At 48.6% G+C, this 13,537-nt stretch overlaps 1 protein-coding gene across 1 annotated transcript in view; it reads right to left on the bottom strand.

The window, feature by feature from the left end:
* LOC147712229 (scavenger receptor cysteine-rich domain-containing protein DMBT1-like) overlaps positions 1-13,537 on the bottom strand; it is a 1,653,398-nt gene that overhangs the window by 66,483 nt on the left and 1,573,378 nt on the right. The window contains exon 36 of the mRNA XM_086919604.1: positions 5,237-5,454. Within this exon, the coding sequence (XP_086775730.1) occupies positions 5,237-5,454 (218 nt within the window). The remainder of the gene's footprint in view (positions 1-5,236; positions 5,455-13,537) is intronic.

The raw sequence follows: 13,537 nt of genomic DNA, 5'->3' as shown, positions 1-13,537 counted from the left end.
AACAATCGGTCTCGTGCTATTCTTACGGGTTGTTGGACAGTAGACGGTGTTGTCTTTATTAGGTATTGAACCATCGTCCCCTTGGCCAGGTCCCTAGGCGCAGTAGGAATTTTCGGGGCCCCCTTACAAGACATGTTGTGAGTAGCAGCAGGCGCCTGCAGGGACTTGAAAGACTTTGCACAAAGTGTCTTACCTATTTTAAATGCACGGCCAAGGGAGGTGGCCCGTCCCGGCCTCCTCTGGCCTATGATGGCCTTAGATGGTCCCGCCTTGTCCCGGCCTTAGCCCGGCCGCTCCCGCGCGCTACTCGCGGTGCGAGAGGTTCTCCCGCCTTTGTACCGCGCCTCCAGGCGCTCCGCTGACATCACCCGACCGCCGGGGCACCTGGGGGATGTAGTCCCTTGCCCTCGCGGCGGTCGGGTTGCTGGGCCAAAAGAGTTTGCCGCCGTTCCCCTCACAGCACAGGATCGTGTGGCAGTCTGGCAGTCAGGTCCTCCCCACAGGTGGCAGCTTTCCCCCGCAATTGGAATGTTCTTTTCTTCGGCGTTGACAAGTTTGGCTTCCCTCCTCAGTTTACTAATATGCTTAGATGGGTATATCATGGCGCACAGGCAAAGGTTCTTATAAATTCGAATTTAGCAGGAGTGGTTAAAATAAAGAGGGGAATGCGTCAGGGTTGTCCCCTTTCTTCACTTTTATTTACCTTCTTCATTGAACCTTTAGCCATCAGCGTCAGGGCCATTAGAGGTATGGAGGCACCAATCTTGGGAATGCCCAAGTTCAAACTATTTGTGGAGAAGTGTGGCTCAGGGGTTAGAGGCGGCAGACCCGGAAGCTGAGATCAGCCCTGGACCAGGGTTCAATTCCCCGCCCCGACGGGGGTTGGGCTCAATAATTCCACGGACTCCATAATTCTCGCTCCGGTGCCTACTCGACTCACGGGCTCACACTCTGCGACTCTGGGCAATAGCTTGCTTAATCTCCACAACGGCCCCTCGTGGTGGGATGCCTGGCTTTCACCTTGTGGGATACCCTTCCGGGGTATCTCACAGGGGAATACCAGGACGGGTTCCCTAAGCAAGCGCATAGATGCCTGCGATGTGGGCGATTTGCGCTATATAAATACATTTACATTTACATTTACATGATATATTACTCTATCTAAGGCCAGAAACACAAAATATTAAAAAAATAGCGGCAGAATTTGATCGCTTTCAAGCAATAGGGGTATACAAAATTAATCATAAAAAGAACCGATTTGCTTGGATTTAATGCCCTGCTTAGTATACTCCCTTTAATTCTTCAGCAATAGGCTTAAAATAATAATCAACCAATTTGTTATCTAGGGGTAAGAGTAACTAATCAACTCACTGAACTCTGTAGATTGAACTATGAAACGATATTGAGAAAGATCAAGGAATTCTTGGATAGATGGGCCATTCTCCATCTTACATTGATAGGGCGCGTAGCATTGACAAAAATGTTTATCCTACCTTTGTTGATTTTTCTTTTTACTAATATCCAGATCAAAATCAACAGGGCACATTTTAAAGAATTGGATATCCTTTACTGTGTTTTATTTGGAATAAAAAGGCTCCAAGAGTTACATTTTCACTCCTTCAGATGGATATAAGTCAGGGGGGATTAGCATTACTCAATATGTATTCTTATTATGAAGCAGCCCTTTTAGATAGATCAGCGTGGATTTTAGAGGCTGAATGATCTCAGGAGAAGATAGGGAGAAGATGGGACAGGAGGTGTGATCTCAGCTACCAGCTTTTATAAAAACTGCAAAACTCCCAAACAAGATAAGATATAAGGTACTTCGGGAGAATTTTTGAAGACTTCAAATATTCTATGCCTCCAAGGGACAATCTGCAGGATATAGGTATTTGCAGCTAAATGAATGCCACGTGCTGGGTCTGCAAATCCCAAATAGCCATACAAGGTAATGATATATGAATGGATTTAAATAACTTGGACATTTTTTGAATGGAAGGATTAATATACCTTGGCAGAATCTCCATGTAAGATGCAGAGACCGCTGCAATCTTTTTTTTTATTTTGGATATCTGCAGATTGTCCACTTTATAGCTTTCAAACAAGCTCCATCTCTTCACCAATAATGAATGCCCTCTTTAGGATAAGGATGAGGGGGATAGGAAATTGGCATAGGATATTACGGAGTCAATGGGAGTGCTTCTTGATGAGATGGTTTTTAGAAAAGATTTCATTGATTAGGGAATAAGGCCTTAAGAGCTGCAAATTTCAAATGAATTAATTTGTTTGCTCGACAGATGGCATATTATACCTCTAAAGCCCTTCAAAAGATGTATACAGAGTTGGAAAATCGCAGCTTTTGTTGTAAGCAGTTCGGGAGGGGAGGCTGGCTTCATATGTTTTTTACCTGCCCTGGGATTATGCTGTTTTGGGAACATGATTTGATGCCTGAAGCAGGGGGTTAAATATACAGATGAAACCCGATGGAGGTGTGGTACTCTTTGGGTTCAGTACTCAAAAGCAAAGTTAACTTTTGAGAAAAGGCTCTGAAGTATTTATAACTATTACCTTTTTAGTAGCTCGCTCCATGATCCTGCAGAACTGGAAGACTAACAGAGGGTCAACCTATAAGGAATGGTATAGTTAAATGATTCTCACTCAAAAATTCGAGAAAGAATATGCTAGAAGGGTTGGAGTCTTAAGGTTAATTTTACAAACCCTAGACACCTCCTCCCTTAATCTTATTCTAGAACTACTTAACACCTCTCTTAGGGAAGCCAAGGTCCCCAGCTCATGGAAACATGCCATGATAGTACCACTATTGAAAAAAGCAAATGCAGACCCCACTAACCCATCCAATTTCCGCTCCATTTCACTCTTTCTGGTCTACTCCAAGATTCTGGAAAAACACATTAATACAAAACTCACCAAACACTTCACAGCCACATCTCCGGACACCTGAGAGACCTGCACTGGCTCCCCGTCAACAAGAGAATCACATTCCGACTCCTCACCCACGCACACAAAGCCCTCCACGACCTGGGCCCCAGGTATCTCAACAACCGCCTGACCTTCTACACTCCCACCCGCCAGCTTCGTTCGACCAGCCACGCCCTCGCCGCCGTTCCACGCATCCGAAGAGCCACCATGGGAGAAGATCCTTCTCCTACCTGGCAGACAAGACATGGAACTCCCTCCCCATCCACCTCCGTCAGACCCAAGACCACCTCTCCTTCAGGAAGCAACTCAAGACCTGGCTGTTCGAGCAGTAGCAGACCCCCCTCCCCCATGCGCCTTGAGACCTTCCGGGTGAGTAGCGCGCTATATAAATTTCTTGATTGATTGTTTGATTGAATCATGGAACCTTCTTCGCCAGTCTCAGTCTGGCTTCAGGTCTGGCTTTACAACATAATCGACTCTCTTGGGGGTCTCTGAGACCATTCGATGCCAGGTCAACAAAGGGGAAACAGTGGCACTTATTTTGCTTGACCTAAGTGCCGCTTTTCGACACGGTTTCCCATACCATCCTTCATAACACCCTTAAGTCTTCCGGCATCACTGGCTCAGCCCTTGAGTGGCTTGCAAGTTTCCTCTCCAATCGAACTTTCCAAGTCTTCTCTTCTACATCGGCTTTCAAAGTCCATAAATCTGTTTATGGCATCCCCCAGGGCTCCATCCGGAGTCCCCTACCTTTTTATTTGTATGTTAGACCTTTGGCCACCATTGCGGAGCAAGCTGGACTCACCATCTATTCTTACGCGGACGATACCCTGATCATCTGCTCTCTCACCACGGGCCATCATTCTACTACTACTTCCCTTTGCTCAGGACTTAACAATATTGCTACCTGGATGTACGAAAATAACTATACGGGGGGAAAACTGAACTTCTCCTGTTTGGTCACAACACCACCTTATGGGGCCCGCACCACTGGCCACCACAAATGGGCACTCTCCCTGTTCCCTCCAAAACTGCTCGCAACCTTGGCATCATTTTTGATGGCCAGTTGTCTATGAAGCAACATGCGGTCAGAGTCTCTTCCACTTGTACAACCATTCTCAAGTGGCTCAGATAGATTTTCTGGATGCTGCCTCAGGACACAAAACAAACAGTAGTCCAGGCTCTAATTACATCCAGACTGGACTACGGTAACGTTCTCTTTCTGGGGGCTTGCAAGGAAGTAACTCGTAAACTGCAAACGGTACAGAACATGGCTGTCCGGCTCCTTTGCAAACTTCCCAACAAGTTCTCTACATCCACCTCTCTACGAAGCCTTCATTGGCTCCGCATTGAAAATCGCACAAAGTTCAAGGCCCTCTGCTTTATGCACAAAATCAACACAGACAGAGCCCCCCCTTATCTCAGGACCTTAGTCCACCAATACTGCCCTTCCGCACCCTTCGCTCATCCAACCAGCACAAGTTTCAGGTCCCCAGGATCAAAAAAGATAGAATGGGCGGTCGCTCATTTGCTTATCTGGCTCCTTCGCTATGGAACTCTCTCCCTCTCCCCCTGCGCACTGAGCTTAGCTACCTCAAGTTCCGCAGGGATGTAAAAACTTGGTTGTTTAACCAATAGACCTCCCCTTCTCTAGTCTAATCTTGCCGGTGCTCTGCCCTCAACCTGTTCTTAGCGCCGAGAAAACTCTGGGTAGCTGTGCGCTCTATAAACTTAAATATAACAATAATAATAATAATATGGTGATTGAGAACTATACCTTATTACCAAAACACACCTTTGTGCACATAATCACTTTCTTGAACATATTGTATAGAACAGATAGTTGCTAAACTTCACATTTTTGCACTTTATTGGGAATAAATAGAACATTTGAGTTTATGCACATTTGCACTTTCTAGTCATATCTAGGATTCAATGCATTGTTGAAATCATAATGAGGAAAAGGGTTGTATTTTACTTATTAGCTGTAGTATATCTTATCATATTGAAGTATAATCGCTATTTTGGTTTTATTACGGCATAAACTGTATTGAATGCTTGACGGCTAAATGTAACACTTTTGTACTTCTTTGAAATTAAATTGGATTATTCCATATATGCACTTTGCCACTTTATAGAAATATCTAGGAAAGTTTCTTGTATAGTTGAAATGATTATGACGAACCTGCTGTATCTTATGCATCTGCTTAATAAAGAAATAATGAAAAAACATCATAGTTCAATACAGACAGTCACTTTCCTACATTCTCAGTTCCTAACTTTGGGCTGAACCTACCTTCGTTATTGGTGTCACATCTGTAAGAGTGATAGTAAGCGTGGAATCCTGCGTTTGAGATGTTCTCATCACTTGTGAATAGAACAGCCATACTGTTGGATGTGGAGGTAAAGCTCTGAATGGAATCATTGCAGACCGTCCCAAGCAGAGGCGCGGAAGCGCGTAGCCCGTCATAGACAGCAACATAATCGTAACTGCAGCCATTAGAGGGTTCTAGGCTATTGAGAGAAAGAAACAAAATATTCAGAATAGATCTCAATGCAAGAATCATTAGTTCTGAAATTGATGTGAGAGATGTGTAATTAAGCTAATAGTAGGGAAGTGCATTCCACTGGGGAAGAGTTTTTGCAGACTTTATATTTTACCATGCCAATTAGGGGACAGGGACACATATCTAGCAGCTCTGCTTACTATCTTTGGGAGTATTCACAAAGTTAAATCCACAGGTGTAGTTTTGTTTCTAGTGAATTTATCCTTACACTTTTAAGTGACTTACTACTGTGGGCTATTCACAAAATCACAGTGTAAAGTCACTCAAAAGTGTAGATTTACATGCCACAATTCACTGAAAAAGGGGATGAAGCCACAATTATTAAGGCAAAGTTAACAACTGCCTAAAAGGAACACTAGTAACTGCAGCACCACAATTGGTCAATTACTGACCGGCTCCTCTTCAATGGAGGAGGAGCGTAGTGCCACTGTCTCAGAGCCAGCAGCTGAAAAATAAAATATTTTATTATCGTTTTATATTTCAGCTTCTGGATGAGCCAGCGTATGTAGGAAGGGGCGGGGCCAGGCTAGGAGGAATGAAGTGGTATGTGCACTTCTATTTGCGCATTTTCATTTGGCCGGCAGTCTTAGACATGCACAATTAGGCTTCTGCAACCAGTTTTATTGCACAGCCAGGATGAAGAAACATCACAGACTACCTGTGCCTGAGGGAATGTTAAACCAGCCCACTTAGGCCAATCCCCGCGCTGCTCTCATGCTTGGTAATAGCATGAGAGCAGTGGAGGGATTGATCAGGGAGTCTCTGATGCTGTCCTAGTGTCTGGTGGGACCAGAAAACAGAGTAACAATGAGTCGTGAGGAGGCTGGCAGCTTCAGGTAAGTCTTATGTTTTTAATAACTAACCCAACTGTGCTCCCCCACCAGCGCTAATTTCCGACTATTCCTTCAGAGGTAGAACATGTGAAGAAAGAGGAAGAAAAGTGCAGAAAGAAGCAAGAGATATGCAGAAAGAACCAACATAGGTACAGAAATAGGTCTTGTTGCAAAGTCATGCTCTGCCCCCAACTTTTTGCTGACTGGTACTGGTGGAAACTTACTCTTACTAACCAGGCCCGGAGCCAGTGCTATGCTAAAAGACACTTAGAATACAGTGAAAACACCTACGTACACAATGGTACACTATGGGTCGGTGTACCCCTGTGATTGGCATGAACTCCCCTGAAAGACATGGTACATAATGGGGCAGGGGGATTAAATCTACCTCTAAGTCAGAGGTGCAGAAAGTGGCAAGAGAAGTCCAGAAATAAGCAACAGAGGTGCCGAAAGAGGCAAGAGAGGTACAGAAAGAAGCAAGTGAAGTGCAGAAAGAGGTAAGAAAGGTGCAGAAAGAGGTAAGCGAAGTACAGAAAGAGGCAAGAGAAGTGCAGAAAGAAGCGAGAGAGGTGCAGAAAGAGGGAAGACGAGTGCAGAAAGAAACTACAGGGGTGCAGCAAGAAGCAAGAGCAGTGCAGAAAGAAGCAAGAGAATTGCAGAAAGAAGCAGAGAGGTGGAGAAATAGGGCAGAGGGGTACAGAAAGGCATGAGGGATGCGGACATTTGCAAAAGAGGTACAGAAAGAAGCAAGAGCAGTGCAGAAAAAACCAACAGAGGTGCAGAAAACGGCAAGGGGTGCAGACATAGGTAGGAGAGGTGCAGAAAGAAGCAAGAGTGGTACAGAAAGAGCCAGGAGGGATGCAGAAAGAAGGAGTATCAGAGGTGCTGTAAGAGGCACGAAGGGTGCAGAAAGAGTCAAGAGAAGTGCTAGAAAGAAGCAACAGAGGTACAGAAAGAGGCAAGAGAGGTGCAGAAACAGGCAGGGAAGGTGCAGAAAGAGGAAACAGGGGTGAAAAAAGAGGCAAGAGAGGTACAGAAAGAGGGGAGAAGGGTACAGCAAGAGGCAAGAGGGGTGCTGAAACAAGCAAGTAAGGTGTAGAAAGAGACAATCGAAGTGCAGAAACAGGCAGGAAAGGTGCAAAAAGAGGGAACAGGGTACTGAAAGAGGCTAGAGGGATACATAACTTTATAAAAGAGGTACAGAAAGTAGCAAGAGCAGTGCAGAAAAAAACAACAGAAGTGCAGAAAGAGGGAAGAGGGGTACAGAAAGAGGCAAGAGAAGTGCAGAAAGAAGCAAAAGAGGTGCAGAAAGAGACAAGAGAACAGCAGAAAAAGGCAAGAGAGGTGCAGAAAGAGAAAAGCGGGGCAGAAAGAGCCAAGAGGGGTGCAGAAACAGGCAAGCGAGGTACAAAAACAGGCAACAGAGATACAGAAAGACACAGGAGAGGTACAGAAATAAATAGGAGAAGTGCAGAAAGAGGCAAGAGAATTGCTGAGCAACGGAGGAGCAGAATGAGGCAAGTGAGGTGCAGAAACAGGCAGGAAAGGTGCAGAAAGAAGGAACAGTGGTGCAGAAAGAGGCAAGAGGGCTACATAAATGTGCAATAGAGGTACAGAAAGAAGCAAGAGCAGTGCAGAAAGAACCAACAGAGGTGCAGAAAGAGGCAAGAGAGATACAGAAAGAGGCAAGAGAAGTGCAGAAATAAGCAAAAGAGGTACAGGAAAAGGCAAGAGAGCTACAGTAAAAGGCAAAAGAGGTGCAGAAAGCGGAAGGAGAGGTGCACAAAGAGGCAAGAGGGGTACAGAAAGATGCAAGAGGGATGCAGGAGAATGCAAGAGAAGTGCACAAAAAATCAACAGAGGTGCTGAAAGAGGCAAGAGAGGTGCAGACACAGGCAGGAAAGGTGCAGAAACAGTTCCAATAGTTCCAATAATCTTTATTTCGATACAAACTATCATAAGAGTCACAGACACAAGACAGGTATTAAAAAAACATATTAAAAAGAGAATTACAGCGTGCAAGCTCATGAAATAACCATGGATACGGACATTAGTACATCTCAGGGGTAAAGATAATCATATTTTATAACATACTTAGACAGCTAAAAGGTTAAAAAGGCACACTAAAAAAAATAATTTAATTTTAATTTTATGGAGCGTTTACATCACCTTTCTTATGTATTGGCCTGACAATTGTCCCTTTCCAATTATCTGGGAACTTGCCTGAATTTAGGATCTCTTGAAACATATTAGAAAAAAACTCGCCCACCAATCTATATTCGTTTTTATTATAATTGCAGGTAGATTATCAGGTCCAGCAGCCCGTGTTAGATTTAGTCTTTTTATTATACCTCTAATGGCATCTGGGGAGAAGTGTGCTTTAATTTCTTCCCTTATTCTAGGCCAATCCTTGGTCGTTGTCCCCTCCCTATCTGGCCATGTACCATAGATTTCTTTCAGATATGTCACCCACTTGACCTCTGGCACCGAGCAGTGTAGGGTTCCTGAGCATTTCCCCGTACATTCCTGAATTAACTTCCAAAAGCCTCTCACATTCTTGTCTTCAATTGTCTCAAGTAAATTCCCCCAACATTTGTCCTTAAATGTCCTTTTTTTAATCTCTAATAGTGACCTTATATTTTATTTTTAGTTTCTTAAGTTCTATTACCGCTTCATCACTATAATATGCTCTTAGGTGTCTCTCCTGTTTTCTGATGCTGGCCTTGACCTTCCGACATTCATCATCGAACCAATGAGAGCTGCTACTGGGGTATGGTTTCAAGTTATTTACTACTTTACGGTTACCGTGTTTTAATTTTATCCTGAGGCATTCCACCATATCCCTTATTGTGTCCTCATACCATATTATGCCCTCCACTGGTGCTAGGCTATCTAAATTCACGGACAACTGGTGTGCACTCAGTTTTTTTATATATTCATCGGTAATTCTCGTGGTTAGTCGTTTAGGGTATTCCACCTCTACTGGAAGCTCTTTTTGTCTATGCGGGGAACTGCGTACCTGGAGTTCTACCTGTAGAGGGTAATGATCACTACCCTCAAGCCTAAGGATTTCAAATTGTTTAATTAGATAAAAGTTCCACGCCTGAATGAATGCATAATCTATTGGGCACATTTGTTGTCCTATCTTAAAGGTACGATTCGCGGGCTGGTCTGCATCCTTCCTTCCATTTACGCAGACCATCCCTATGGCCCCCAGCAATTGCCCAAGCTCATCGTCTTGATTTGAAATCTCACAACGGGGAAAAAGTCAATCAATCAATCAATCACAGACATTTATAGAGCGCACTACTTACCCGGAGGGTCTCAAGGCGCTAGGGGGGTGGGGGTGCTGCTACTGCTCGAATAGCCAGGTCTTGAGCTTCTTCCTGAAGGAGAGGTGGTCTTGGGTCAGGCGCAGGTCGGTCGGGAGGGAGTTCCAGGTCTTGGCGGCCAGGTAGGAGAAGGACCTTCCTCCTGTTGTCGTTCTTCGGATGCGGGGGATGGCGGCGAGGGCGTGGCTGGCTGATCGGAGATGTCGTTTGGGAGCGTAGAAGTTGATGCGGTTGTTGAGGTAGCTCGGGCCTTGATCGTGTAGGGCTTTGTGTGCGTGGGTGAGGAGGCGGAAGGTGATTCTTTTGTTGACAGGGAGCCAATGCAGGTCTCTCAGATGTCCGGAGATGTGGCTGTGTCGTGGGATGTCGAGGATGAGTCTGGCTGAGGCGTTCTGGATCCGCTGGAGTCTCTTCTGGAGCTTGGCGGTGGTTCCGGCGTAGAGGGCGTTGCCGTAGTCCAGTCGGCTGGTGACGAGGGCCTGGGTGACCGTCTTCATGGTCTCGGTGGGGATCCACCGGAAGATCTTCCGTAGCATGCGCAGGATGTTGAAGCATGACGAGGAGACGGCGTTAACTTGTCTGGTCATGGTGAGGGAGGAGTCCAAGATGAAGCCCAGGTTGCGTGCGTGGTCTGTCGGTTTGGGTGCGCTGCCCAGGGCGGGGGGCCACCAGGAGTCGTCCCAGGCGGAGGGCGAGGAACCCAGGATGAGGACTTCCGTCTTGTCTGAGTTCAGTTTCAGGCGGCTGGTCATCATCCACTCGGCTACGTCGTTCATCCCTTCGTGAAGGTTGGCTCTGGCGGCGGCGGGGTCGTTGGTCAGGGAGAGGATCAGCTGGGTGTCGTCAGCGTAGGAGATGATGTTGAGGTTGTGTTGGCGTGCGATGGCCGCGAGGGGGCTCATGTAGACGTTAAAGAGGGTGGGGCTCAGCGAGGATCCTTGAGGGACGCCGCAGATGACTTCGGTGGCCTCTGACTTGTACGGTGGTAGACGGACTCTCTGTGTTCTTCCGTCGAGGAAGGAGATGATCCATTCCAGTGCCTTCTCCTGGATTCCGACGTTGCTGAGGCGCTGCACTAGGGTGCGGTGGCAGACAGTGTTGAATGCCGCGGAGAGGTCTAGGAGGATGAGGGCCGCTGTTTCTCCGTTGTCCATCAGGGCTCGGATGTCATCGGTGGCAGCGATGAGGGCGGTCTCGGTGCTGTGGTTGGCTCGGAAGCCAGACTGTGAGGGGTCGAGGGATCCATTCATCTCGAGGAAGGCGGCCAGCTGCTTGTTGACGGTCTTCTCGATGACTTTGGCTGGGAACGGGAGGAGCGAGATGGGGCGGTAATTCTTGAGTTCGGTGGGGTCCGCTGTAGGTTTCTTTAGTAGGGCGCTGAGTTCGGCGTGCTTCCAGCTCTCCGGGAAGGTGGCGGTGTCGAAGGAGGTGTTGATGATGCCCCGCAGGTGGGGTGCGATGACCGCGTCGGCCTTGTTGAAGACGTGGTGAGGGCAGGGGTCGGTCGGAGATCCGGAGTGGATGGAGTTCATCATGCGGATGGTGTCTTCGGTGCTGATTGGAGTCCAGGCGCGGAGGGTGGTGGTGGGGGGCGGTGGTTTGATTGTGGCGTGCGTCGGTTGAGTGCTGAAGCTGTTGTGTATGTCCGCGATCTTGTTGTGGAAGTAGGAGGCGAGGGAATTGCAGAGGTCTTGCGATGGGGTGATGTTGTTTCCGGCGTTGGGGTTGGAGAGCTCTTTGACGATGTTGAAGAGTTCCTTGCAATTGTGTGCGTTGTTGTCCAGCCGGTCCTTGAATGCAGTTTTCTTAGTGGCGCGGATCAGTTGGTGGTGCTTCCGGGTGGCAAGCTTGAGGGCGGTCATGTTGTCCGGTGTTGGTTCCCTTCTCCAGGCTTTCTCGAGGGCTCGGCAGTTCTTCTTGGAGCTCTTGAGTTCGTCGGTGAACCATGGGGCCTTCTTGCTGCCGGGTCTGCTGAGCGGGGTCCTCAGTGGGGCGAGTTCGTCCGCGCAGTTGTTGATCCGCTTCGTGAGGTTGTCGGCGGCCTGGCTGGGGTTCGCTGAGCTGGCGGGGGGGTGCTGGCTCAGGGAAGCGGCGAGCTGGTCGGCTGTGATCTTGTTCCAGCTTCTTCGAGCAACCGGTTGCTGCTGGTGGTGGATCGTCGTTCTTCTGAAGGTGAAGTGGATGCAGCTGTGGTCCGTCCAGTGGAGTCCAGTGGCGTGGCTGAAGGCGATGTCTTTGCTGGATGAGAAGACGGCGTCGAGTGTGTGTCCGGCGAGGTGGGTGGGGGTGGACACCAGCTGCTTGAGTCCGAGGTTGGCGAGGTTGTCGAGCAGGGTGATGGTGTTGCGGTCGTTGTTGTTCTCCAGGTGGAAGTTGAGGTCCCCCAGGAGGATGTAGTCAGCGGGGGGGAGGGCATGCGGGCTGACGAAGTCGGCGATGTCCTCGCTGAATTGAGTGCGTGGTCCCGGGGGTCGGTAGATCAGGGTGCCTCTGAGGGTGGTCTTCGGGTCGGTGCAGATCTGGAAGTGTAGGTGTTCGGCGGTTTTCAGGGTGTCGTCGGTGTTGGTCGTGATGTGGATGGTGTCCCTGTGGATGATGGCGATGCCTCCTCCAGTCTGTTTGACGCGGTCTCTTCGGGTGATCTTGTATCCCTCTGGGATGGCGATGGCGATGTCGGGTGCTGAGGAGTCGTTTATCCAGGTTTCCATGAGGAAGGCGATGTCAGGAGCTGTGGTGTCGAGGAGGTTCCAGAGTTCGATGGCGTGCCTGTGGACGGAGCGGGTGTTGAGCAGGATGCACTTGAGGTGGTTGCTACTGGTGTTTGGCTTGGCGGGTGCTGGCGTGGGGCAGGTCCGGATGTAGGTGAACTTGCAGGCGTGGCAGCTGAAGGGTCCGTGGGTGCGCCTCGGGGTGGCTCGGTAGCATCCAGGGATCCCGCCGGTGTTGAGTGCGATGAGTTCGGTGGCGTTGTAGGACAGTCGGGTCATCTTCCGTCGGTGGGGGTAGGGGTCCTGGCGCTGGGCGTGGTCCAGGCGCGGACGGGCGCAGACGGGCTTACCTTTGGCGCGCCTTCGGCGCACAATCGGCGCTCCCGCTGCGCGTGCCCGCTGCGCGTTCGCACGGTCGCCATATATGGCAAAGTGCGAGGGAGGGCGGAGCAGCTGGGAGGCGGGAGCAGGGAGGGTACAGAAAGAAAAAGGGGGCGTGGTTAGCGGCGGTGGCGGGAAGCGGGGAGCGGGTAGGGAGGAGACGGGGGGAGCGAGAAACAGGCAATAAAAATACAAATTCACAATACAATACAAAAAATGCAGAGGGGCACACAGCAAGATAGCGGGGTACAGGAGCCTGCAGGTCAGGCGAGCACAGCGCTACACCGTAGGAGACCATGCCGCTCAATGGCAGGGGGCGTGGTCACACGGCGGCGGCCAGGGCAGCGAGGCAGGCAGGCGGGAGGCACACGCAGCAGCTGGTGGCCGTGCGGCGCGGGGGGTTTCCTAAACTAGGTCCCGAGCCCTATTTTATATACTCCCAGCATATCCCTCAACCAGGGGTCCGTTTTAATAGGATTTAATCTATGATTGAAGTCCCCCAATATCATTAGCACATCGCTTGGATAGCAATCACATAGGTACTCCAGGTCTGATTTTAAACATTCTAGATCAGTCTTATATTCGTTTGATTTCCCTTTCTGAATGTACACATTTATAATGCATAAGTTTTCACCCCCCAGCATATTGTTTACGGTACACACTCTACTACCCAACGCCCATTTGCACTTGAGTTTGAGGGGTTCCAAATCTTTGGCTATCCTTGTTGAGATCAGCGTCATCTGGCCACCGGAGGGTCTACCTGATTGGTTCTTTTT

The sequence above is a fragment of the Lissotriton vulgaris genome, chromosome 5, assembly GCF_964263255.1.
Source record: "Lissotriton vulgaris chromosome 5, aLisVul1.2, whole genome shotgun sequence".
In the NCBI taxonomy this organism is placed as follows: Eukaryota; Metazoa; Chordata; class Amphibia; order Caudata; family Salamandridae; genus Lissotriton; species Lissotriton vulgaris.
Note: the sequence above shows the minus strand (reverse complement) of the source record. Positions and strands in the feature narration are given on the sequence as shown.